Raw genomic sequence first — 26,236 nt, 5'->3', positions numbered from 1 at the left:
CATTCTGTCTAGACATTTTTTTTTAATCTGCAAAAATAAAATGCATATATATATATATATATAGATATAGATATAGATATTAAATTATAGTAATGAGAAGTGAGATATAATTATGATTAATTGTCATAATGTTTTTTTTTTTTTCATTGAACGTGTTTTTCCTACCCTTTTTTGGGACCAGGATTGAATGGTTATGGCAAATAATTACTAATATAAATTATTAAAATTATTATTAAATTCAAATATGTAATTATACTGTACATAAATTCAATTAAAAAAAATAAAAAAATTAAGCACATTTTCACTTTCATAGCTTATACTCAACATTTGTTTGTAATTCTCATTATTCAATTATGATTTTAATTTTGGCAGTACAGCAAGATTTGTAGATCTGTAAAAATCTAATATTTTATTTATAGTAATAAGAATGATAATGTTACAATACATTAAAAAAGTTGTGGCTTTAATTCTGAAGATATGTTTAATTTTTTATGCAAAATGTAATTTATTTTTCTCTGCTAGACATGTTTATCCACCCTTTAAGGAATAAAAATCGTATGGTTATGGCAAGTAATTATTAACATAAAATAATTATTCATGTAAAGCAAAATAACTTATGCATAAGGCAAATTATTTGTATTGTCACTATAATAAACCAAAAATGTTTGTAAACTTAAAATGAACTTGAATAAAAAGCTAATTTTTAGCTCCTGTGTATAGTTATCAAACTCCTCAGGATGAAATTACAGGAACACCGACATGAATTTGTTTGTTTTATTATTAAAAAAACACAACATAATGATACTAATACAGGGTTCTGACAGCTAAACACAGGAAATCACACCAAGGCTGTGGTTACTATGTCAACAGCACAAAAGAAATCACCTGGTGCTTGATGTCACAACTTGTGGCATCATCTTCAAGCATTGACCTTTGACCTCAATGGCAGCAGAGCGCTTGATGACATCAACAGCAGGATGTAAATAAGGACACTTTGATACAGAAATCAAATCATGCGTTTAGTACCATACACTTCCGCTGGGATTAGAGCTAAAGCTAGTGACGTATAGATGCAGAAAACATGCTGGTATTATTCTGAAGGAGTTGTACGATGTGATTCATTTGACCAAGTTTAGATTGTGTTCTTGGCATAGCTGACACAAGCTTATTAAATGTCTTTCCTGTAACAGTTTCTGAACCAAACTGATGGGTTTCCCTGTGCTGTCATTGTCATTTACTAGAACGCACAAAAGGTCAGTTTACCACAAAAACAAACACGTTCACATAAGTTTTAGCTTATAAAATGACAATTCAGAAAAGAAAGACAAATAATTTTGGTTTAAACCCAAAACGGTCTTTGAAACTTGAGTCCCTTCTCAAACACCACCAAAAACATGAAATATATTAAAATCTCATTCCTAGCTGAATGGTTAGTAAATAATATTAGCTATCTCTCAGGTTAAATGCATTACCGTACTCTAGTCTTACCTTACTGTTAGATAGCACACGTAATGCCTATTTACTAAAAACACAATTCTAGTGGGTTAAAAATGAAAAGTGCATAAAATGAGGAAAGTAGGGACGTAAGTGAAGACGACAAGGAAGCAGCACAATCGGTGTCACTAAGGAATTCATTCAAGGGTCAAAGGTCATGGTCAAAGTGTCAAGACAGTGGTTGACATCTTTAGGGCTACTTCAGAAAGGTTTCTGTATTCACTAAAAATACAATTTGTATGCTTTATATTTAAGGGGTGTAAATGCAAATAGAATGAGAATAGATCAAATATATCCTACTCTATTGAAGATGGAAACCTGGAGCAAAAATTATCAAAAGAATCAAACTCCCTTGTCTTCAGGTTTGAGTAGCAGAACCATTTCAAGCCAAACTTAAAGTACAATCTGCAGTGATGCCTTTTGAGTGTACATATGAACAAATCACTCATTTCCCTTAAATACACAGTCCCTGAATATTATTTCAAATAACACACCAGTTACATGTAGCAGAACAAGTGCCTGTACAAACCCAAATATATCCTGAGCAGTCCAGATCTGCTCTTTTGTGACATAACTTCCCAATAACCAATTCAGTGCAAAGAAAAAAAGAGGAGCTTACGTCCAGATACACCAGCATGCTGAGGGACGCAAATGCTTGCTTAGACCTTCCACCTGCCCCTGTAATGTTGCAAAAATAGGCAATATAGCAGGTAGATGTTCTACTAAATGTCTATAAGGCTTTAGCTATCTATAACGCAGGACGGACTGACCAACTACACAGAGGAACTCACAGGAACTGCTGAATGAATCAAGACAAACCCCTAAAATGAGGCTGTGGATATGCGACCATCCATTTCACTTGCCATATTCCATTCTCCTTCGTGTTCATCACCTCAATCTTGTTTATATGATTCACTAGGATGAATCAAAGTCACAGTAAATTCACTTTAAACCTACAGAAACCTTCATATTTCCAGTTCTGTACAGCATTCTTTTAAACTTCCTTCCATCGATTCAACATTCAACAACCCTCGACACGTACATATCCCTTCCTGATCTATCCAACACTTCACAGCTCCACAGCCTCACGTGTTCATGGAGAGAAAATAAGTGCGATGACTTGTTAATGAAAGTAAATAAAGGATAAAGGGACATAGATGAACAATAAAGGAAAAAAGAAATTTAGATGGAGAAAAATAGGATTAGAAGTCTTAGTTTCCTCTTGAGTGCTATAAGGCCTTTAAAAATCTTATTTTTAACATAAACATGGCAACAAGACACTTTAGCTTCATTTTTGTGCTTTAAAAAATGTCTTTCAGCCTCTTTATCAAGGATATGAGGGATAGATATAAAGTCACTCCTGTTGGTCGGAGACCACGCCCACATCCTTATGAATTATGCAGGTGGGGCGGGGCCTGAGAAAGGGAGGCGTGTCTACGTGTGCGGCGTGGTTCGTTTAGGTTCCTCCATGGTGGAGTTGGAAGGGCCAGGGAAGTAGGGTGAGGGGGTGGGACAGGAAAGGACGGACTGGAGACTGATGCGCTACGGCGGCCAACCATGGCAGGCAGACTTTGATTTCGACGAAGCCCATCCAATAAGCTGCCTCCTCCTGTTGCTAGGAAGGTGGCAGATTCCTGTGGATGGGCGCCTTCGGCGCCTGACCCTTGGAGGACTTTTTTATCCAAGCCTAACTTGCGAAGATGCTCCACGAGGTTGACGGCGTGGCAGTCGGGTTTGGTCGACGGCCCATGAGGAGATCGATCAGGGGTCAGGAGATCCGGTCGCGGGGCACGGCCGAGTTTCAGCCCGTAGACGTCTTGCAGGAAGAGCTCGGCGGGACGGGATGCTAGAAAGTTGTCCGAAGAGGTGGATCGGGAGTCGAAGGGCACAGGAGAGGGGCATGGGGAGTGGGAGGGGGAGTTTGGAGGAGTGCTGGGAAGACGACGTAGAGAAAGAGGCTTTTTGGGTGCCGGCACAGCGGCGGGACCCTGAGCAGAGATGCCTTTCTCCAGCAGAAGCTTGGCGAGACCACCAGGGGGCGCTGCAGGACGGCGAACGGGGAAAGAATCGCCCAGACTCAACCTGCAGGGTGTGACTGGAGTACTGGGACCGGTCCGGAGAGAACTCGGGGTGTTATCACTCACAGAAGGACTGCAGGCAGAGCTGATAAACAGAAAGAGAACAGTAATATGATCAAACAGATCCAAGCATAAGAATATATATATAAAAAAAAATATTTATGTATGTATGCATATTATATAGTATATTGTATATACACTGCTCAAAAAAATTAAAGGAACACTTTGAAAACATCAGATCTCAATAGGGAAAATATCATGCTGGATATCTATATTGATATGAACTGGGCAATGAACTGGGTGATGCCACATCGTTTGATGGAAAATTGAAAAAAAGTGAAAAAATAATGCAGCAGGCTAGTCCATTTGGCTGAAATTTCATTGCAGCAACTCAGAATGGTACTCAGTAGTTTGTATGGCCCCCACGTGCTTGTATGCATGCCTGACAACGTCGGGGCATGCTCCTAATGAAACAATGGATGGTGTCATGGGGCATTTCCTCCCAGATCTGGACCAGGGCATCACTGAGCTCCTGGACAGTCTGAGGTGCAATCTGGTGGCGTCGGATGGAGCGAAACATAATGTCCCAGAGGTGTTTTATTGGATTTAGGTCAGGCGAGCTTGGGGGCCATTCATTGGTATCAATTCCTTCATCTTCCAGGAACTGCCTACATACTCTCGCCACATGAGACCGGGCATTGTCGAGCACCAGGAGGAACCCAGGACCCACTGCACCAGCGTAGGGTCGTGATGCCACATCGTTTGATGGAAAATTGAAAAAAAGTGAAAAAATAATGCAGCAGGCTAGTCCATTTGGCTGAAATTTCATTGCAGCAACTCAGAATGGTACTCAGTAGTTTGTATGGCCCCCACGTGCTTGTATGCATGCCTGACAACGTCGGGGCATGCTCCTAATGAAACAATGGATGGTGTCATGGGGCATTTCCTCCCAGATCTGGACCAGGGCATCACTGAGCTCCTGGACAGTCTGAGGTGCAATCTGGTGGCGTCGGATGGAGCGAAACATAATGTCCCAGAGGTGTTTTATTGGATTTAGGTCAGGCGAGCTTGGGGGCCATTCATTGGTATCAATTCCTTCATCTTCCAGGAACTGCCTACATACTCTCGCCACATGAGACCGGGCATTGTCGAGCACCAGGAGGAACCCAGGACCCACTGCACCAGCGTAGGGTCTGACAATGGGTCCAAGGATTACATCCCGATACCTAATGGCAGTCAGGGTGCCATTGTCTAGCCTTTAGAGGTCTGCGTGTCCCTCCATGGATATGCCTCCCCAGACCATCACTGACCCACCACCAAACCGGTCATGCTGAATGATGTTACAGGCAGCATATCATTCTCCACGGCTTCTGCAGACCCTTTCACGTCTGTCACATGTGCTCACGGTGAACCTGCTATCACCTGCTATCATCAAAGCACAGGGCGCCAGTGGCGGACCAGCCAATTCTGGTGTTCAATGGCAAATGCCAATCGAGCTCCACGTTGCTGGGCAGTGAGCACAGGGCCCACTAGAGGACATCGGGCCCTCAGGCCACCCTCATGAAGTCTGTTTCTGATTGTTTGGTCAGGTATCGGTATCATGCTACCAGTAGTGACACTGACCCTAGCCAAATGCAAAACTAGTGAAAAACAGAAAAGATGAGTATGGAAAAAAAATGTCAGTGGCCTCCACCTGTAAAACAATTCCATATTGGGGGTTGTCTCATTGTTGCCCATCTAGTGTACCTGCTGTTAATTTCATTAACACCAAAGCAGCTGAAACAGATTAACAACCCCCTCTGCTACTTAACTGACCAGATCAATATCCCAGGAGTTTAACTGACTTTAAGTAAAAGTTCTTTATAATGAAAAAAATCAGTGTCAAACTCACTTGCATACTAAAATCTGACCGTTCCTGACTTACTAAAGTAAAAAAGTGCAGTTCAGTAAGACAGCAATAGATAGATGTTGTACCTGGCTGTAACCTGTGTGCTGTCACTGGGATGCAGGATCCGGCAGGTAGTGAAGGTGTATGTGGAAAAAGTGGAGCTCTGATATTTCCCAGGATTTATAGCTAAACACAAACAAAAAGTGATCAACAAACATGCAAACAGGCATTTTATACAGAAACCGGAAAACAAACAGGCAATGGTGTTTGCAGTGACAGCCGTTTACCTGTAGAGGGCGCTTTAGATCCGAGATTCAGCTCAAACTGTGGAGCCGCTGATCCTGAGATTCCAGAACTAACTGCAGGAGCAGCGCTGGCTGTCAGGGTAACTGCTGCTGCTAAGGAAACAGCTGTTGCTATGGGCACAGGGGAATTCCTGAGGGATGCAGGAAGGGGCGGGACATTAGCTGGGCTTTGGACACGCCTCCTCTCTCTCTTCTCTTCCGGAGTGGACGATGAGCGCACGTTAAATGTGATTCCTTCCTCCTCCTCCTCGTCGTCTTCCTCTTTTATCTTTGCATCCTGTGGCTCCTCCTCTTTTCTCTTATGTTCCCACGGTAGTTTCTCCTGGTCTTCGTCCTCTTCGAGGTCAGCCAGGTGGTAAACATTGTCCTGAGTGAGAGGGCGGAAGCCTTTGGTAACTACGCCTGGATGGGGGTCTAGAATAGTGGCCAGGTGAGGTTTAGCGAGCTGCTGCCAATGATGAAGAGTCAGAGAACCTGAAGATCAAGCCAACAGGAACAAATACTCAAAAAACATGGTGACACACTACAATAATGTGCAATTCTTTACCTTCAGGCATCATCAACAAACAATGATCAATACTGCTACTGAATGTATTCATCCATGTTAAAAGCTTATTTCTATATATACACTACTGTTCAAATGTATGGGGTCATTGATGATAAGAAAATTCTTAATAATAATTTAAAAAAGTTTCTTGAGCAGCAAATCAGCATATTAGAATGATTTCTAAAGGATAATGCGACACTGAAGACTGGGAGTAATGATGCTGAAAATTCAGCTTTGCATCACAGAAATAAATTACGTTTTAAAATATATTCACATAGAAAACAGCTATTTTAAATAATATTTCACAATATGACATCATGCTACCAGTAGTGACACTGACCCTAGCCAAATGCAAAACTAGTGAAAAACAGAAAAGATGAGTATGGAAAAAAAATGTCAGTGGCCTCCACCTGTAAAACAATTCCATATTGGGGGTTGTCTCATTGTTGCCCATCTAGTGTACCTGCTGTTAATTTCATTAACACCAAAGCAGCTGAAACAGATTAACAACCCCCTCTGCTACTTAACTGACCAGATCAATATCCCAGGAGTTTAACTGACTTTAAGTAAAAGTTCTTTATAATGAAAAAAATCAGTGTCAAACTCACTTGCATACTAAAATCTGACCGTTCCTGACTTACTAAAGTAAAAAAGTGCAGTTCAGTAAGACAGCAATAGATAGATGTTGTACCTGGCTGTAACCTGTGTGCTGTCACTGGGATGCAGGATCCGGCAGGTAGTGAAGGTGTATGTGGAAAAAGTGGAGCTCTGATATTTCCCAGGATTTATAGCTAAACACAAACAAAAAGTGATCAACAAACATGCAAACAGGCATTTTATACAGAAACCGGAAAACAAACAGGCAATGGTGTTTGCAGTGACAGCCGTTTACCTGTAGAGGGCGCTTTAGATCCGAGATTCAGCTCAAACTGTGAAGCCGCTGATCCGGAGATTCCAGAACTAACTGCAGGAGCAGCGCTGGCTGTCAGGGTAACTGCTGCTGCTAAGGAAACAGCTGTTGCTATGGGCACAGGGGAATTCCTGAGGGATGCAGGAAGGGGCGGGACATTAGCTGGGCTTTGGACACGCCTCCTCTCTCTCTTCTCTTCCGGAGTGGACGATGAGCGCACGTTAAATGTGATTCCTTCCTCCTCCTCCTCGTCGTCTTCCTCTTTTATCTTTGCATCCTGTGGCTCCTCCTCTTTTCTCTTATGTTCCCACGGTAGTTTCTCCTGGTCTTCGTCCTCTTCGAGGTCAGCCAGGTGGTAAACATTGTCCTGAGTGAGAGGGCGGAAGCCTTTGGTAACTACGCCTGGATGGGGGTCTAGAATAGTGGCCAGGTGAGGTTTAGCGAGCTGCTGCCAATGATGAAGAGTCAGAGAACCTGAAGATCAAGCCAACAGGAACAAATACTCAAAAAACATGGTGACACACTACAATAATGTGCAATTCTTTACCTTCAGGCATCATCAACAAACAATGATCAATACTGCTACTGAATGTATTCATCCATGTTAAAAGCTTATTTCTATATATACACTACTGTTCAAATGTATGGGGTCATTGATGATAAGAAAATTCTTAATAATAATTTAAAAAAGTTTCTTGAGCAGCAAATCAGCATATTAGAATGATTTCTAAAGGATAATGCGACACTGAAGACTGGGAGTAATGATGCTGAAAATTCAGCTTTGCATCACAGAAATAAATTACGTTTTAAAATATATTCACATAGAAAACAGCTATTTTAAATAATATTTCACAATATGACTTTTTACTGTATTTTAAATTAAATAATTGGTGAGTATAAGAGACTTCTTTTAAAAACATTAAAAAAAAAAACTTTTGAACGGTAGTGTATACTAATTAGTGCTGTCAGTTTAACGCGTTAACTTAATAAGTTATGAAAAAATAACGCGATTTAAATATTTTAACGCAGTTAACGCACTGGAATTGTGTGAACCAATGATTCAGTGGCCCATTCATAGAGAGAGCCGTTTACTGGATTCCTGAATGAATCAGCCGTTTGAACCAATCGACCTGAATGACTAACTTTCGTTTGCACAACATAAAAGAAGGTATTTTGAATACTGTTGGTAACTAAGCTGTTTTGGTCACTAGTGACTTTCATTGCATGAACAAAAAATACTGAGATGCTTCTCGATTTATCTTCTTTTATGATCTATACTTTGTGTTAGGCCATTGTAGCCTAAACATTTAACACAATAATAGCTTTAAATTATCTTTCGTATTTTCACAGCCAAATTTAGTTTGCGATTAATTAATCGCAGCACCCTGTAATTAATTAGATTAAAAATGTTAATCGACTGACAGCCCTAATACGAATACATTTTTAACAGTTAAGTTGTATAAATTAAATAAACATAATTCTATTATGAACAAACATGAACAATAATGTTTTTCTAGATTAATAAATGCTTAAAATATAAATAAAATGTAATTTGTTAAACTCAATACATTAACTGATTAATGAAATAAAATTTATGATAACAATATATAAAAAAATTTAAATACAAAATAAATTTATTTATCAATTTATACCTTGTGAAAGCTTTTTAACCAGAGAAAATTAAATGTAACATAAAAGGAGAAATTTATCCAAATGCTCACGGTCCATACAGTGACTAGGTTATCTGTTTAAAATGAGCAATTTCTGAAAAACTTGGCTCTTTTTATCAGCACACTACCCTCTACTCACCTTCCAATGGTTTAACAATCTGCAGTTTTTCAGGGAGAAATGTCTTGAAACAGCTGGAGGAGATGGAGAATTCTGATAGGTTGGTGAAAGACGAGACGGTGCTTCCCATTGGTGAACTGCAGCCGCTCCCGCCCCCTTCCGACTCCGCAGCCGCCAGCTCCTGCAGCTTCCGCTCTCTCTCGGCCTGGAAGAACTGTCGCTCACACAGGAAGTTCTGCCTCCGCAGGGAGAGGCGGTTTAGGGCTGATGTGAGGTCGTTTCCTCCGGGAGAGCCGGGCTGACCCAGACGAGAGTTCTCTCTGCAGCACACACAAGATGCGTGTTGGAAACACACAAAAGCATTGTGGGTATAACCACATTGTGCAGTCTCACTCACTTGGTGGTGTCCACATCTCCAGCTCGTTCCTCTGTATTGGGTGTGTGTGATTGATAGGGCACTGGGGTCATGACCACGCCGCTGCGGGCGGAGCCAGGGATCGGAGGCACTGCAGCAACCGCTCTCATCACCGACTGATTGACAGACCGCACCGTCTGGAACACACGCTTGTGGGTCGACCTTCAGACGGAGCAGACAGGGGTCAAAGGTTAGTACTGCTGAAGGAAAAACGACTATTATAAACATAACTGTGCGTGAGGGAGAATAGTGAGCCTCACCTCTGGTCCTCGAAGGCGATTTCCTCTTCTACACTCAGCTCTCTTCTCATAGTACCTTCAATCTCAGCTGCCAAAGAATCCTGAAGGACGTAAAAAAAAATGAGCAATGATTATATACCTGTAAACCCAGAGAGCAGAGAGACAGAGACTGGTCCATGCATGAATAAGTGTGTTATTTAAAAATAAAAAAAACCTTGTCAAAACAAAAGCCAAATAAAAAGTAATAAAAATAAAAATAAAACAAAATGAAATGAAATAAAAGACAAAAAACTAAAAATGAAATAGAAAAAAAGAATTAAAAAAACAAAACAAAGCAAAAAAAACAAACAATAAAACTCAGTTAACACTAAAAACTAAAAATGAAATGAAAACAAATGAAATGAAATAAAAAAATATATAAACAATGAAACAATGAATAAGTGAAATAAACAGAATGAAAAAAATGAAATAAACAAATAAAATGAAACAAAATGAAATAAACCAAACAACAACAACAAAATTGGTCAGTGCTTTCCAATGCAAAACTTGCTGCCATAAATGCTGGGGAGTTGTGGGAGCAGCTTCATGTCTATATACTATATTATATATGTCTATACTATATATAATGTATTGTATGTTTTTGCAAATAATTGTAACCACTATTATGTAAAATTATGTCATATATATACATTCATTCTTTTTCTCATATTTAGTTTTACATGCCTAATTATAGCCCGAATTACAATACCCACCCATTAAAACACATGATCGGCACCAAATTCCATGCACTATTATAAAAGTATAATGCTTAAAATTATTTATGAAAATATATACTAGATTGCAACGTGAATAATAATGCATTAACAATATCTAATAATGCATTGCATGTGCAGATTACTGAAATGGCTTGTATTAAGAACAGATCAAAATATCATTTTAACAAACAGATGTGTATGAGAGAGATGGAGGTGTGGAGGTTTCTCACCATAGGATAGAGTCCATACGACGGGTGTCTGCGCAGGCCTGCAGACGGCGTGTTCTTACTGCGCAGCTCCTTAATCTCCTCCTGAGACTCGTGTAACATTCCCACACACTCGGCATTCCTGTCTGACAGCTCCTTCAGCTAAGACACACGCAGAAGTTTATATTCCACAGGCTGCTGGTGTGTGTCATAGTACAGCAGAGCAGGCCTGTATTACTTTATCAACTTATTGTACAAGATGAATGACCTTGATCATTTTTTTTTCATTGTGTTTACATGCGTTTCATAAAAAGGTCTTAAAATGACAACAATGTTGTTTATTGCAGTTACTTCTGGGACAATCTATTGTCCCAAAAAATTTTATCGTGCCAGCAGAGAGAGTTCAATATCCTGATATACATGAGATTACAGACACGATCACCACAACACTTCCAGGTCACTATGGTCACAGCATTTATTAACCAACTCTGTCCTGTAACGCGTTAAAACAGTCCAGCCTTTATGGACACATTTCATAAGTTCAGCAGAAGTGCAATGATAAGACGGACACACCACATGAATGAAGTTACATGAGTTTACAGCCTTTTCTAAGTCACAGTGACTAAGCTGCTTTGTCTTACAACTTTATAATTGATGTTTAAAATGCTTTAAGACCTTAAATCAAGCGGATTAACCCTAACACTCTATTTGAGTAAAACAGGGCTGTTTATAATCAGATTGATCAGTCTTAATCCAGAGCTGTTTGAGCTGCAGTATATACAGTCTGTAGAGTTTTACCTCTGCTGTGAGCTGCCGCTGTGCTTCCTTTGAGGCTTGAAGGTGAATTCTCAGCTCTTCTTTCTCTAGTGCCAACTGAGAAACAAACACAAGACATTTATATGATTAATACATCAACATACAGTACCATTCAAGTTTTTTTTCAATGTTTTTGAATGTCTTTCAGGCTCAGCAAGGTTGTATTTATTTGATCAAACAACAATAATATTGTGAAATATTAATACAATTTGAAATATCTGCGTTCTATTTGAATATATTTTAAAATGTAATTTATTCCGATGATCAAAGCTGAATTTTCAGCATCATTACTCCAGTTTTCAGAGTCACATGATCCTTCAGAAATCATTCTAATATGCTGATTTGCTGCTCAAGAAACATTTTTGTGCAAACCATGATACATTTTTTAGGATTCTTTGATGAATAGAAAGTTAAAAAGAATTTGAAATATAAATCTTTTTCAACATTATGATCACTTTTGATCAATTTAATGCACACGTACTGAATAAAAGTATTAAATATGGCATGTATCCTGACCTCTTTGACTCTTTGCTGGAGCTCAACGATCTGTGAGAGGAGTTGTGCGATCTCCTCCTGATGTCTTATTAACTCCTCGTTCTTCTGGGAGAGCTCGTCCGTCAGTGACACCATCTGACTGTTTGACTCTCCTGTTAAAAGGTTTGTTTGGGTGAACTAACCCTTTAAAGGCGTTTCCAAAATTGCACATTGGCCAAAATCAAAAGCAGTTACATGCATTTTTCATGGAATCACAGAATGTACTGACAGACAAAAAGGGTCCATTACAGTACATTTGTGAAGGACAAAGTTAATGAGGTTTTATTTGTTTATGATGCTGCTTTCAAAGGCAGACACCCATGTAGACAGTATACAGACTAGGTTTAACTTGATTTGGAGCTTGAAAGTCGACGCAGATACTCACGTAGCTCTTTAACGCAGTCGTTCACCAGCTGCTGTTCTTTCTCCTCATAAGTGATGGTCTCCTTCTTCACGTGACAGGCCTGTAGAACATCAGAGGTCACGTTTTCATCAAACCCTTACGCTCCAGAAACATCATCCAGAGCCCATGACGCACCTCTGATCTCAGGGACAGGTTCTCCTCCTCCAGCTCCTGGAGTTTGGACTGGAGGGCCTCCAGCTGGCTGAGGGCGAGAGCGGCCCCTGCGGGCGCGGGGTGACGTAGCGGCGTGGAGCAGCTGGAGTCGGTCTCGCTCTCCTCGCTGGCGCTCGCGACCATACGGAGGAGTTCATCCTTCTTAGCCAACTCATGCTGTAGCTGATGAACCTGATAGAGCGATTAGAAGACTTTGGAACCAGCGTATACACATTTAGCCTCTATTTTTTCATGTCAAAGCGTGTTGTACCTGGTCTACGGCCTGCGCCAGCTGCTCCTCCAGAGATTCGTTTCGCTCCTGCAGCACGTGGTTCCTCTGCAGGAGAGACTGACCGATCCGAGCGGCCAATTCCAGGTCACGGTCCCTCTGTGGGACGACATCGTAATGCAGACAGACAGCCAATCAAGAGCTGTTACTAACAAAAACAAACTAGACAAAGCACTTTCTCACAGTTTGCTGACCAATCACTCACTTCAGCCAGGAGGTGCGTGACCACATCAATGTCATTGTAGGTCTTGGTCATCTGCTCCACCCGGTCAGCGCTGAGGACTACGGTGAGAGAGAGACAGACAATATAAATGTGAAAAGTAAAAATGTGAATGCTTTAAAAAAAAAACTCGCAACTACACTAGCGGTGCATATTCAGTGAGACAAACCAAAACAGGAAGGTGTAAAAACACCCACATGCCATATGGCAAGCCCTACACATGCAATACACACACACTTCCTAACATTGCAATAATATCATGCACAAACCCACAGTGCATTCAAAAACACATGTATTCAGCGGCACTATTAATTGCATGCACTACATAAACTACTGTTCAAAAGTTTGGGGTCAAAATAATTGTTTTTTTTACATTTATTATTTATTTATTAATACTTTTATTCAGCAAGCCTGCATTTAATTGATCGAAAGTGACAGAAATCTCATCTATAATTTCAAATAAATTCTGTTCTTTGAACTTTCTGTTCATCAGAGAATCCTGAAAAAATAAAATGTATCACAGTTTTCACAAAAATTCTTTCTTGAGCAGCAAATCAGCATATTAGAATGATTTCTGAAGGATCATGTGACACTGAAAACTGGACTAATGAATAAATGTAATATTTAATAAATATATTCAAATAGAAAACAGTTAATTTAAACTGTAATAATATTTCACAATATTACTGTATTTTTGATCAAATTAATGCAGCCTTTGGGAGCATAAAAAACCTCTTACTGATCCCAAACTATTTAATGATAATGTACATGGATCTAAATCTAAAGTCAGTTTCCTCTACACTACAGACGGCTCTCTACTGCACATAAACACTACAACTTTAAAGAGGTCATATTTTCCAGGTCATTTTTTAATAATTCTTGTCAAGACTACACCACAAGTTATTTACCAGTGTCTCATTTATATAATTCTACAGAAGTTTACTGTTCCATTTTTATGAAAACCCTGACAAGCAATAAATCCTAGTCATCCCAAACACATGCAAAATCAGTAAGACATATCGCCCACTACTTGATTTTGTCGCACCAAGCAACATACATAACTATATAGCACGATTTGGCTACTGAACCTGAAGGCTTCATGCAAATGAGATCTGTTATGATTGGCTAACCTCTTCGCATGTGAAATGAGTAACAATGACAAGTCTTAATGTGGGCGGTCTTATGTTAATATGCTTGCAGTTCATGTTGTTTCAAGTTCTTCATTGTATATCAAACTCTTATTAAATGCTTTCCATGATATGACCCCTTTAATGTGAGTTTCAGGTCGCTGTAGGACACTGCAGCACAGTTAACACACCAGACTAGACATGCTGTTTGCCTGAGGTCAAATACTAGCTCAAAAATAGAAGCAGAAACTAAGAAGGACAGGCGTACTGTAAGACAGATGAGTGGAAAATAGACAGATAGAGCATCAGACAGACCGCGTGTTACCTTTAGAAAGGCTGTTAGAGCCATTATGGGGATAAGAGGAACCAACAGCTAGAAATGCTGCAGAGGGAATGAGAGAGAGGACAAAAGGAGAGAAGGAAGAGAGAGAGAAATAATAGATGCTGAGGAATTGTGGTAAACATCAAGTGAAGGGAGAAAATGAGAAACACCATCACCACCTCGATCTAGATCAGACGTCCATATATTAACTAACAGTGTCATGAACAGTGTCACCTCAGCAATAAGTGACGCATTCGTAATCACAGATATGCGGAGACCTTTGAGCTCCAGTAAAACATCAGCTGGTGTCAGTACGGTCAGTTCACTTCTGAGATCACAGTGGCCCTTGCAAAACAGTTTGTTGCAAATGTCTAAAACAGACAAAATGAGAGACCTGGGATTTTGCATAATTAACAAACACCATCACCAGCATAGAGAGAGAGAGAGAGGGATAAGAGAGGAGTAATGAAGCACCTGACAGCAGTCACTGTCCCGTGAGCACTCCTGGATTAAAATAAATGCAGTCGCATTAGGTTTAAACACACACACACACACACACACACACACACACCTGTCCTTACCTGAGGCGAGATGGTGTGCTGGGAGCTCTTCACTCAACTGAAGCATCCTGACAATCACAGCACTTTGTCTCTGATATTAACACATTCCTCTATCCAGACCCAAAAACACAGCGACTGAACCTTCATTACCACAGAAAGCACAGGAACTGAAGCACAAGCCTCAAAAACACCCATGACTCTGCTGTCCTCGATCTAGATCAGACGTCCATATATTAACTAACAGTGTCATGAACAGTGTCACCTCAGCAATAAGTGACGCATTCGTAATCACAGATATGCGGAGACCTTTGAGCTCCAGTAAAACATCAACTGGTGTCAGTACGGTCAGTTCACTTCTGATATCACAGTGGCCCTTGCAAAACAGTTTGTTGCAAATGTCTAAAACAGACAAAATGAGAGACCTGGGATTTTGCATAATTAACAATGACAGAACACAATAACACTGCAGCAGGGATGTTTGAGTGACCCGCCATCCTACTACCAGTGCTGTTATTGTTAACTAAAATACAATTAAAACTATTAAAGATCATATTTGCAAACAGAAATAAAATACAAATATTGGATGAAAAATTTTAACTTATATAATGCAGTTATTGGAAAGGCAATATTTTTTAAAATGTAAGTTTATGAGCTAAAAATATTTTTAAAAATGAAATAAAAGTAAAATAAAAGAAATGTAAAAAAAATCTGAAAACTGAAATGATAACCAATTTAAAATATGAATAAAGACTGTATAAATAATAGTAAAATAACACTGCCTATTACAGATATAAAAAATCTGATTTGACAAAATCGATTTAATTAGATTAGCTGTAATTGCATAGAAAACTCTAAATTAATATATTTAACTGATCTGCCAGCTCTAATCTGATAAATGCAACTAATCTGATCTAACCTACCGTATTTTTTACGGTAAAATTCCGGCAACCACAGCTGCCGGTATTTTACCGTAAATTTTATGGAATTTTTTTTACAGTGTAGTTACACGGGATTCGAACCGGAGCTCCTCACCTCTCAAGTACGTCTCCGTACTCCGTGAGCTACCGAACAAACCTATCGTCTATGAAAACCCATTGATATGAAGCTGGATATGTGCGGTGCTAACATTCAAAAGCATCAGTTTTCAAATCTCCCAGCATATTAAAAATGTTTTGAAGTCACAACATAATACTCTTCAAGTAATTGTCGAAAATTACGCTTTATTAATCGAAACTCTGTAAATCATACTTAATGTGAAAATAATTTAAAAGGTGTCAGAGTTTTACTGCCTCTAGTGTTCATTTCTTTTGGAAACGGCAGTGATATGTACTTATTGGTACGTATTTTGCGTCTCGCGAAAAAGTGCCCCCAGGTACGTTTTTGCCATGAGACCAGGTAGATATTATGACATTGTGCTCTTGTTCATGTCCTCTCATGTTCAGCTCTCCGATTATAACCCTGAAATAGCCTCCATCTGCCCCCTCTATGCCTCTCAGGTTATTTTTAGCAACACATCATCATCCAACTGGGTAAAACTAGGGCAAAAAGTCTCAGCATGTCTCTGGCTGTGTTCCCCTCTTTTCAGAGCTACACTAAATACCCTGCTCGCTCGTTAGTTGTCCAGCAAGTGCACATGAGAGCCCCTCCACTCTGACCCCTGATTAGACAAATAACTTCTACTGCAGTGTCTGCAGAGTAAAATCAAAATTTCTTCAACAAATTTCTTGCGTAACCCACTGACGAGGTGTGTCTCGTCAAGAAGGCTGATTCAGCCAAATTCAGATGTGTTTATTTGACATTGCATGTATCATTTATGGAGAAGATATTCACTGCAACACGTTCAGTAAAAAAAAGTGGCAGACAAAGTGTTGAATGTTGATTTAAAAAAAATAAATGCATATTTCATTAAATTATGATGAGTATGAAAAGTTTATTTGCATTTAGGAATACCTATATAAAGCAATATATAAATATAAAGCAAAGCAGGCCTATATAAAGCAATTTTAACTGATTGATTGCTTGTATCATTGCAAAATATAAACTATACTATCATCCGGCTGTAATCTGCGAAATGAGACTGCATTGCATGATGATATTAAGACCTTATTAATATGAACATCGTTGAGTAAAACTGTTTTTAAACAATGTGTATTGTGAAAAGCACCACACAAATAATTTTGACTTAAAGGTTTTTGTAAAAATTGTAATTATAGTCATAATAACTATGGATTATTATATTTGAATATGATTATTAAAAATAAGTCATTTAATGAAAAACTAAATTAATCAATTATTTACAAAATAGTTATTCCACATCCTGCCCAGTGTTGTCCTCTAAACAATATGCAATTTAAAGGCCATGAAATGTATATATGAATGTATTTAAGTAAGCTGTGTGCAAATAAACATTATGTGCAAAATAGGGTAAAACATTAAGCGCTGCAAATGTTAAAAACGATGTAAATCAACTGTAAGTTGAGTCTCCCATGCATTTTCATTGTCGGCTACTTATGAGGCTTCATGTGGGCAGTAGGCAGCTCACTAGGTTTTGAAACGGAGCTGCTATAGTATGTAGTATGGACCAGTGATTATCCTGCAGGAAACACGCTAGGCACATGACATATGCCATGTTAGTCAGCACTGACACACTCTTAAAGATGACATCAGCACAACAAGAGCTGTCACAGGTGACCTCAGCACAAGTGCTTGATCTCAGAGACGCAGAGAAACGCGAGCCTCCACCTGTTCACTTGAGCCTTGTTCACTGCAGAAATGAGCAGCACACGCCCTCAACAAAACTGCCACAACAACTCAAAGGAAACGCTCAACAATGCCATCATGCAACGACGCAAACAGACGCACGCACACAATACATACTGCATTCACACACGTGCAGAAACACACACATGCCCTCCCTGTCCGTTACAGATGACCTTGCATTGTCAGAAGTAGTGTTTGCAAGCGGCACAGATACTTAAAAATAAAACAACATGCTCACACACACATCCTAATGCTCAGTGCATGTACGAATCTCAACATGGTCTCACCTTCTGCAGCGTATTGGTCATAAAGCTCCTCATTCTGTATGTTTAGCACCGGCATGACTGCTCTTCTCTTCTCTCCTCTCTCTAGCCATCCATCTGTCCCTCTCCCTCCCGCCCCGTGACGCCCGGCCGGCTCTGCTGTCAGCTGCACTTAAGAGACCTGACCACTGAATTCCTGTGCCCTTGCCAAGGATGGGCACACACACACACACACCCTCAAGCATACGCACACTAGTGTAGGGCAACATCAGCAATGCTACTAGCTTAACTACATGTTTCAATGGCGTGACAGAAGCTCAGCAGTTTCCAAAATAATGTAGATTTGCCAGTAACAACACTTTTCCCCAGTGTCTTGAAACAAAATTATTTTTTTATTTACAAAAATGATGCAAAATTCTAATGATATGAAACAATTCTAATGATACAAAATAATTATAGTTAATATATTTTTGTCACACTGTACTACACACGCAGCTCTACTGCTGAGCAAACTGAGGTTAAAAACAAACATGCTGTCCAAACATTCCCTCTCTCCCTTATGTAACATTGGAAAGTTTGATTGATTTGAATGAATCTGTTCATTCTGACGGTATATAAATTAACCTATAACAAACATACATTATTTATTCATCTATTACTATTTTTATGCACCCTGGGAAATACAAACGGTACTATAATGAAAAAACAAAAAACTAAAAAATTACACCGAATAAAAATCAAAATGTTGAAAAAAAAACAAAACGTTTTTTTATTTTTTTATTTACCTGTTCAAGTTCAAAGTTGGCATGAAATGTAAATGTGTTTTCTAAATGCATGTCATCGATCGTAATAGGAATGATTCATCAATGCATACATTTCCAAAATATGATTTAAAAAACTGTTAATATCATAAATCCTCTGGTGAAACAATAAGGATTTTTAAAAATAATTTTACTGAGATGGGAGTAACAACGAGCATTTTGCAACTAGATAATTAGAACATTTACCAAAGAAATGTCCATAACTCGTTAATGTAAAATTCAAGTTTTTTTAAATAATAGTTTTAAAAATCCTTGATATTTTCAGGGTTTAAATGACCAAGGGAACCCTGCCTATTAGATACTAATTACAAAAAAACTCAAGCTAAAGTCAACTGCAACCTGACTGTAGTTTAACTCTTTGAATTATGAGTAGCTTGTATATATATATAGCTATACCTACAGTTTTAAAGTAGCTTCCCCAACAATGGCAATAGCAAGCAAACATTTGTGTACACGTGTATGGCTACACACACACACACACACACTTACTCATGTAGCGGAAGGTTTCCTCGGCCAGCATGGGTGAGATGGCACTGGGTTCAAAATAATTTTACTGAGATGGGAGTAACAACGAGCATTTTGCAACTAGATAATTAGAACATTTACCAAAGAAATGTCCATAACTCGTTAATGTAAAATTCAAGTTTTTTTAAATAATAGTTTTAAAAATCCTTGATATTTTCAGGGTTTAAATGACCAAGGGAACCCTGCCTATTAGATACTAATTACAAAAAAACTCAAGCTAAAGTCAACTGCAACCTGACTGTAGTTTAACTCTTTGAATTATGAGTAGCTTGTATATATATATATATAGCTATAGCTACAGTTTTAAAGTAGCTTCCCCAACAATGGCAATAGCAAGCAAACATTTGTGTACACGTGTATGGCTACACACACACACACACACACTTACTCATGTAGCGGAAGGTTTCCTCGGCCAGCATGGGTGAGATGGCACTGGGTTCCTCTGGAGAGCAGGAGGGGGAGATGACCCAGTCCTGACCCTCGTAAAGATACAGCGTATCCCCTCCGCAACCGCCGACACCGCCGTCACACACCTTACTGCCCTCATCTACAGAACAAACACACATCATTCAGCGTCAGTGGCTGATTCCTCAGGTCAGGAGAGACAGTGTTGCACGCCATCTGCTGTTCATTCAAGTCAAGACACACTCAGTCATATTATGAGGAGTTATTATTTTCTTGATATAAGAGTAAAATAAATAACTTTCAGAGCTTAAAACTCCATAAACAGATAGTTTGTAATGTCAGCAACTAGTCATTATTGCCTGATGTTTTTCTGAGCCATGACAAATGAATCATCCTGACCCATCCCTAGATGTCACACAGATGCATCAGCACATGACCATCCACGCTTACATGTCAGTGATGCCAATTTGGTGATCAGAAACTTGTTTTGAACAGTTTGGTGAACGTGTATGTGGAAAAGTTCACCAAACCTTGTGTTTTAGCACCTCAGCATAGACTCCCAAAATTAGAAGTTAAGCTAAAGTTATAATATGATTTCAGGTTAATTACCACAGAGAATAATTTTACATTGTCCACTGGTTTGTTGAAAAGCAAAATTATATGCACAGTCTAGCATGCAATCATTCTAGAGCAGTGGTTCTCAACCAGGGGTCGCAATATGGCTTAAAATGAACTGAAAAAGATGACAAAACAAGTTTAAAAAAGCAAAAACAGCCATAAATCAAGATGCAAGCTGATATCGCATTTTGACATCTTATTTCAATTTGTTCAGTCTTGTTAAACCTGTATAAATAAGGCAATTTTAAAAGTGTGATTTTTAGACCTGGAAAATTAATATAAATTTCAAGTCATTGACATTTTTATTACGCATATTTTTTTCTAGTTATGTCAAGCACTTCAATAACTGATTAGGTAGAAATTGCTATTTGTGAGTCAAATGTATATATAACTATAAAAGTTAATCATTTATAATTATATTATTAATAATTATTTTTAATTATTGCATAAACATTACATTTTTAAAATGTATTTCTGTTCAAACACTTCTATGTCGTCTTCAAGCTTGCATTTGAGCTGCAAATATGTCTAAATCATCCTTTAGAGGTGGGACAAAATGTTTTTCACTCATGTTTTCAAACTGAAAATATATTCTGCGGTGATCAACACCCTGAGCTTAAGCTGTAATTAACTCCTAAATCAATCCCGGATGCTAAATTTACCCTGAAATAAACAATACACACTGCAATTACAAGAAACACGCTTTAAACGACAGTAAAGATAAACATTCAAACATTTATATACACATGCAGTCTGAACAACACGATACAAATATACACAATATAACAATAAATGTCAACCAGCAGACCACAATCAATGAAGATTGAACACACTGGACAGGCTGAAAAGGATTTTAAAATTGAGGTTAATTTCCCCATCTTCCCTTCTTTCTCTGTAAAGTTATCTAACAATGCAAATGTGACATGTAGGCTGAAGTTGCTCTGGTTGGGTGAATATCTGCTTCAGTGGAGCGCTTTACTGTAGTAACTCACTGCAGGAGAAAGCCTGTGACTTTCTCTCTGTGTCTGTCTGTCTCTCACACACACATACACACACCTGTTCCCGCAGATGTGTCCTCCTTCTCCACGCTCATGGGCTTCACCTCAAACATTCTGATTGGTCAGCTGGGCAAATGAGGGCGGGGCTCCTCACTCATGCCCAATCCGCACGAGCAGAAGATGTAAAGGCCGCTAATGTCACATCCTGCTCTGTATCAAAACACCATGGAGATGCTCAGACTCCAGCCTATACCTGAAAGACAGAGAAAATAAAAATACCATGACATTAATAACCATATGAGTGTGTGTGTGTGTGTGTGTGTGTGTGTTTCCTGAGGCCTGCATGGAAACATGTTTGTGATGCCCGGGTTTGTAATCACTCCCTCATTCTCTCTCTACTGACATTTCAGCTCTAGTTGAGTGTGTCTCCTCCAGCTGTTTGGCAGATTAAGCGTGTATGTGACTGAGCCAGAGACTTATGTGAAATGAAGTCTTCAGTTTATTATTTCCCTTACAAAAACCAAAACAGAATCCAGAATCCATTTCTTGCTAGTGTTACTTTAGAATAATTTAAAAAATAACTAAATATTAATTAGACTTTAATAATAATAAAAACATATACAGAATGAATAATAATAATACAAAATAACAGCAGTTCAGTGTCCAAATAGTTTTCAGGTCACCGTCTCTAAAGCTTGCATGTTTTCTTCAGGCCACGTCGCAGCTGTCTTCGAGGGGAGAGTGAGGGGCACTTCCTGTTGTTCAGAAGCTCAACGGCTCCAGCGTGAGCTTCCTGTCTTGAGTTCTGGAGGGAAGAAAATCCCACTGTACCGTACATGATGATGTTTACAGAGTATGATACTCATTTTGGAAACATGGGTTGGCTTTATAATGGATGAAAGCTGAGGGCCAAAATTCCCTTTACAAAAATGTACTATAATAATCACTCTGCAAAAAAATAAATTCACAAATAGTAGGATAACAGAGAAGCTACATTTTGTGTTTTGTGAACAGACATTGTGAAATATTATTACAATTTAAAATAACCGTTTTCTATTGTATCATTTAAAATGTAATTTATTCCTGCGATGCAAAGCTGAATTTTCAGCATCATTACTCCAGTCTTCAGAAATCATTCTAATATGCTGATTTGCTGCTCAAGAAATTATTATTATTACACAGTTGTGCTGCCTAATACTTTTTGTGGAAACTGATACAATTTTCAGGATTAATTGAATAGAAAGTTCAAAAGAATTTTATTTATTTGAAATAGAAATCTTCTGTAACAATATAAATTAGTGCTGGGCGGTATGACCAAAGATTTATATCACGGTATTTTTCAATATTATACCGGTTTCACGGTACATGACGGTGCATACACCGGTATTGCGGTATTTTAAAAATTCATATCATAACAAAAATAAACACCGGTATTCGGTATGAACCGGTATACCGCCCAGCACTAATATAAATATCAATTTAATTTGCTGAAAAAATACATTAAAGTTATTTTTAAAAAGTAGGTTTTCACAGTAACCTTTTACATAAGGGGCCACAGTCAAACTGTTTCAATTTCAAAGTGAAGATGTTTCACCTTCCTTGTGTGTGTTTGTCAAACTCAGGAGGGTGTGGGATGAGGGTTTTGTGCACAGAGAGAGATCAAAACAAACCTGCTGTACCGCAAACAAAAGTGAAAGTTGTGTAATGCATATAATGTTGGGAACAATTGAATTTATATATTTTTTTAAAACTCCTTGTTGTAATAATCTTACCTGGCTAATAAATTCCAAATGAAATTGCAGTTTCAGAAAGAAAAAAAATGTATGTTTTACATTTTCAAAATGCCTTCATTTCCAACTAATCCTTAGAACAAGATCCTGTGCACTTAGCCGTTTCCTTTACAACTCCATTATTTACTGAACCTGAAAAACTTTATTCTCGCTACTGTCAGAAGATAAGCAGCTATGCATGACTTTTCTGACAAATACTTCACAACAAGAAAACCATGCACAAATAGTTACGTTCTTCCTCGTTTTGTCTTTCTCCAGGACTTTTTTGGGAAGTGCAAAGCTTGTGATGACAACCTGTTCTTTTAATATCGAGCCTCAAAGTCTGTCCAAGCCATTACAGGAAACTCTTCATCAATCAGACAATCACAGGGTCAAACCAATGATATCTAAACCAGTAGATGCAAAATCACCATCACAGATCGAGAGAAACAAGCATATCCAAACATCAGGCTGTCATTTTATTATTGACACATCAAGCACCGCTGTCAGACGCATCCCAAAAGTAAAGGGATGTTTGTGAGGGTGCGGTTGGGCTGATGGCATGAATCCAATCGCTTCCAGCAGCATTGTGTCTGATCCAGACGTTAATGCAGAGCTCATGACGGCTGCCACTGTGATTATACCAGCATGACTTCCAACAGTCTCTATCTAAGTGACACCTGAAATAAATTACACTCGTCCCATATATTCTCAGCCTCCCGTTTTGCTTAAGGCCAAGGAGAAGCGTCAGTACACCTCCATTAGCAGCATGTCATGTCATCTGTTCATCAATCTCCCCTCTGACCCACAGTTACTCTCCAGCAAGCTGTCTGCAATTATCCAAACCGTTACAAACTACAACAAAATCCAGAGGGCTCGAGTTTAAACCAGACTTATTTCAATGGTCAAAAAAGAAATATATATATAGTCAAATGCACAATTCTCGCAATTAACAGCATCATAAAGTTCACATTAACACATTTATGAATTTATACTCCGTTTTAGTTGATAAGTCAGAGCTATAGGTGTATATTTAGTCTAGTTAGGCTTAACAGTGTAACTATTAGTGGAACTTAATAGTATTATAAATTAGTGCTGTCAAACGATTAATCACATCCAAAATAAAAGTTTTTGTTTACATAATATATATGTGTGTGTACTGTGTATATTTATTATGTATATATAAATACACACACATACAGCATATATTTTGAACGTTTTGTTTTACATGCATATATTTATATTCATATAATTCATATTATATATAAATATATTTAATATATAAATGTAACATTTTTCGTAATGCATGTGTGTGTATTTATATATACATAATAAATATACACAGCACACACACATATATTATGTAAACAACTTTTATTTTGGATGCGATTAATCGCGATTAATCGTTTGACAGCACTGTATAGAATTATTTATAAAAAAATGTTTTTAAATACTCTTAATATTCAAATTGTTAGACCAGTTTGTCTTTACAAATAATGTATTCTCTTTTTAAAAGGACTTAATAAATAAATAAATTAAGTTCATATAAAACGAAACGTCTTAAGATTGGTTGACTTAAAGTTAATAGGTCGTGTTCATGAATGATTTAATTCATAAATCAGATGTCAGCAAAGGGCATTTTAATTCTGTCTGAACATGAATCACAACATTCCTGTAATTTATCACTATGACCCATTGATTAAAATGAACATAGATGATTATATTTATTTGTTTTCATCATGACATCTGAGGCTCAGATGTTATGATACAAATAAATATAAGCGTCTATATTCAGATTCTGAGCGGAAATACGTGAACAAAGGCAGCACAGAGATGCTCGATATAATGCAGTGTTAGGAAAAAACAAGCCATTTGATCTGATGCAACAGATTTCATAATCCCTGCAGATGGCACATCAGATTATCCAGATCTTTAAAACAGGCAGAGTTATAACAATCAGAAAACACATCTACACATCCCATGATCACTCATTTCAAAACATACACGGAATACAAATGGTTTAACTAGATGCATTGATCTGCATCCCGATGCACGAGAGCCAATGTCCATCTGAGCCTCCCTCACAAACTCGTCCACTCACCTACATACACACAAATATACCTACATGCCTAATCAAAGAGCGGAGAACCTCGCTCTCTTACCTCTAGTTCACTTAAAATCCGTTTCTTCTTCTTCTGAGCGCTACTGGTGCATGCGGCTCCTGTCACTTCGAGCGTTTGAGACAAAAAGCGAAGAGAGCGAGGAGAGCGAGGAGGGAGGGGTATTTGGGGAAGCGTTCAGGGCAACTCTAGCGTCAGTGAGCCACAATTACGTCATAGAGTCCGCGACATTTATTTCATGATAAAAGTCCCTGAGCGCTTTCTTTCTTTATTTATGGATGTCAATTACAAACATTATAATGCATATTTAATTTTTAATAACTACATTTCAAAACATACACGGAATACAAATGGTTTAACTAGATGCATTGATCTGCATCCCGATGCACGAGAGCCACTGTCCATCTGAGCCTCCCTCACAAACTCGTCCACTCACCTACATACACACAAATATACCTACATGCCTAATCAAAGAGCGGAGAACCTCGCTCTCTTACCTCTAGTTCACTTAAAATCCGTTTCTTCTTCTTCTGAGCGCTACTGGTGCATGCGGCTCCTGTCACTTCGAGCGTTTGAGACAAAAAGCGAAGAGAGCGTACATTACTTTAATAAAGTAATTAAAAAGTTACACTACTTATTACATTTTAAGTAGGGTAACTTGTAATCTGTAACCTATTACATTTCCAAAGTAACCTTCCCAACACTGCTTACCTACTATAGGTCCCTTATTCGAAAATAAAGAACAATTTGTACAGTTATTCTAGGGATTCTAAACGTGCAATTTAATTTAAGCTTGCCACTGTTTTTAGATCACTTCCTATCATTTCAGGAATAAATCTTAAATTATTATTTAAATGATAGAGAGGCGAAATTATTGTATAGATTAGGTGCTTTTATTATGCATACCC

At 38.4% G+C, this 26,236-nt stretch overlaps 1 protein-coding gene across 8 annotated transcripts; it reads right to left on the bottom strand.

The window, feature by feature from the left end:
- Positions 1 to 760: 760 nt before the first annotated feature.
- Positions 761 to 25,876, bottom strand: trak2 (trafficking protein, kinesin binding 2). Of its 8 annotated transcripts, none has more exons than XM_016560867.1 (17): positions 25,826 to 25,876; positions 21,498 to 21,692; positions 19,807 to 19,965; positions 14,493 to 14,549; positions 13,026 to 13,102; positions 12,803 to 12,919; positions 12,514 to 12,723; positions 12,361 to 12,439; positions 11,958 to 12,088; positions 11,424 to 11,498; positions 10,650 to 10,787; positions 9,686 to 9,765; positions 9,408 to 9,587; positions 9,032 to 9,330; positions 7,205 to 7,696; positions 7,004 to 7,103; positions 761 to 3,657 (listed from the first exon to the last, which is right to left on the bottom strand). In XM_016560867.1, exons 2-17 carry the CDS (start codon positions 21,550 to 21,552, stop codon positions 2,883 to 2,885), a joined length of 3,024 nt encoding a protein of 1,007 aa, XP_016416353.1. In that variant the 5' UTR covers positions 21,553 to 21,692; positions 25,826 to 25,876; the 3' UTR covers positions 761 to 2,882. The 8 variants fall into 8 exon arrangements, with proteins under 8 accessions (XP_016416353.1, XP_016416360.1, XP_016416354.1 ...); XM_016560874.1 differs by lacking the exons at positions 7,004 to 7,103; positions 7,205 to 7,696 and adding exons at positions 5,547 to 5,646; positions 5,748 to 6,239; XM_016560868.1 differs by lacking the exon at positions 25,826 to 25,876 and adding an exon at positions 25,371 to 25,479.
- Positions 25,877 to 26,236: the final 360 nt, after the last annotated feature.

Source organism: Sinocyclocheilus rhinocerous, unplaced genomic scaffold, assembly GCF_001515625.1.
Source record: "Sinocyclocheilus rhinocerous isolate Xijiao unplaced genomic scaffold, SAMN03320098_v1.1 scaffold588, whole genome shotgun sequence".
Classification (NCBI taxonomy): domain Eukaryota; kingdom Metazoa; phylum Chordata; class Actinopteri; order Cypriniformes; family Cyprinidae; genus Sinocyclocheilus; species Sinocyclocheilus rhinocerous.
The sequence above is the reverse complement of the archived record's forward strand: the minus strand, read 5'-3'. Positions and strand labels throughout refer to the sequence as shown.

What these genes read in the sequence shown, in the direction of transcription:
- trak2 (XM_016560867.1), bottom strand. Translation starts at nt 21,552, where the DNA reads ATGTTTGAGGTGAAGCCCATGAGCGTGGAGAAGGAGGACACATCTGCG. An exon ending in GGACACATCTGCGGGAACAG is followed by an intron (nt 19,966 to 21,497) that starts GTGTGTGTATGT and finishes TTTGTTCTGTAG; the next exon opens with ATGAGGGCAGTAAGGTGTGT. An exon ending in ATCTAAAGCGCCCTCTACAG is followed by an intron (nt 7,104 to 7,204) that starts GTAAACGGCTGT and finishes GTTTGTGTTTAG; the next exon opens with CTATAAATCCTGGGAAATAT.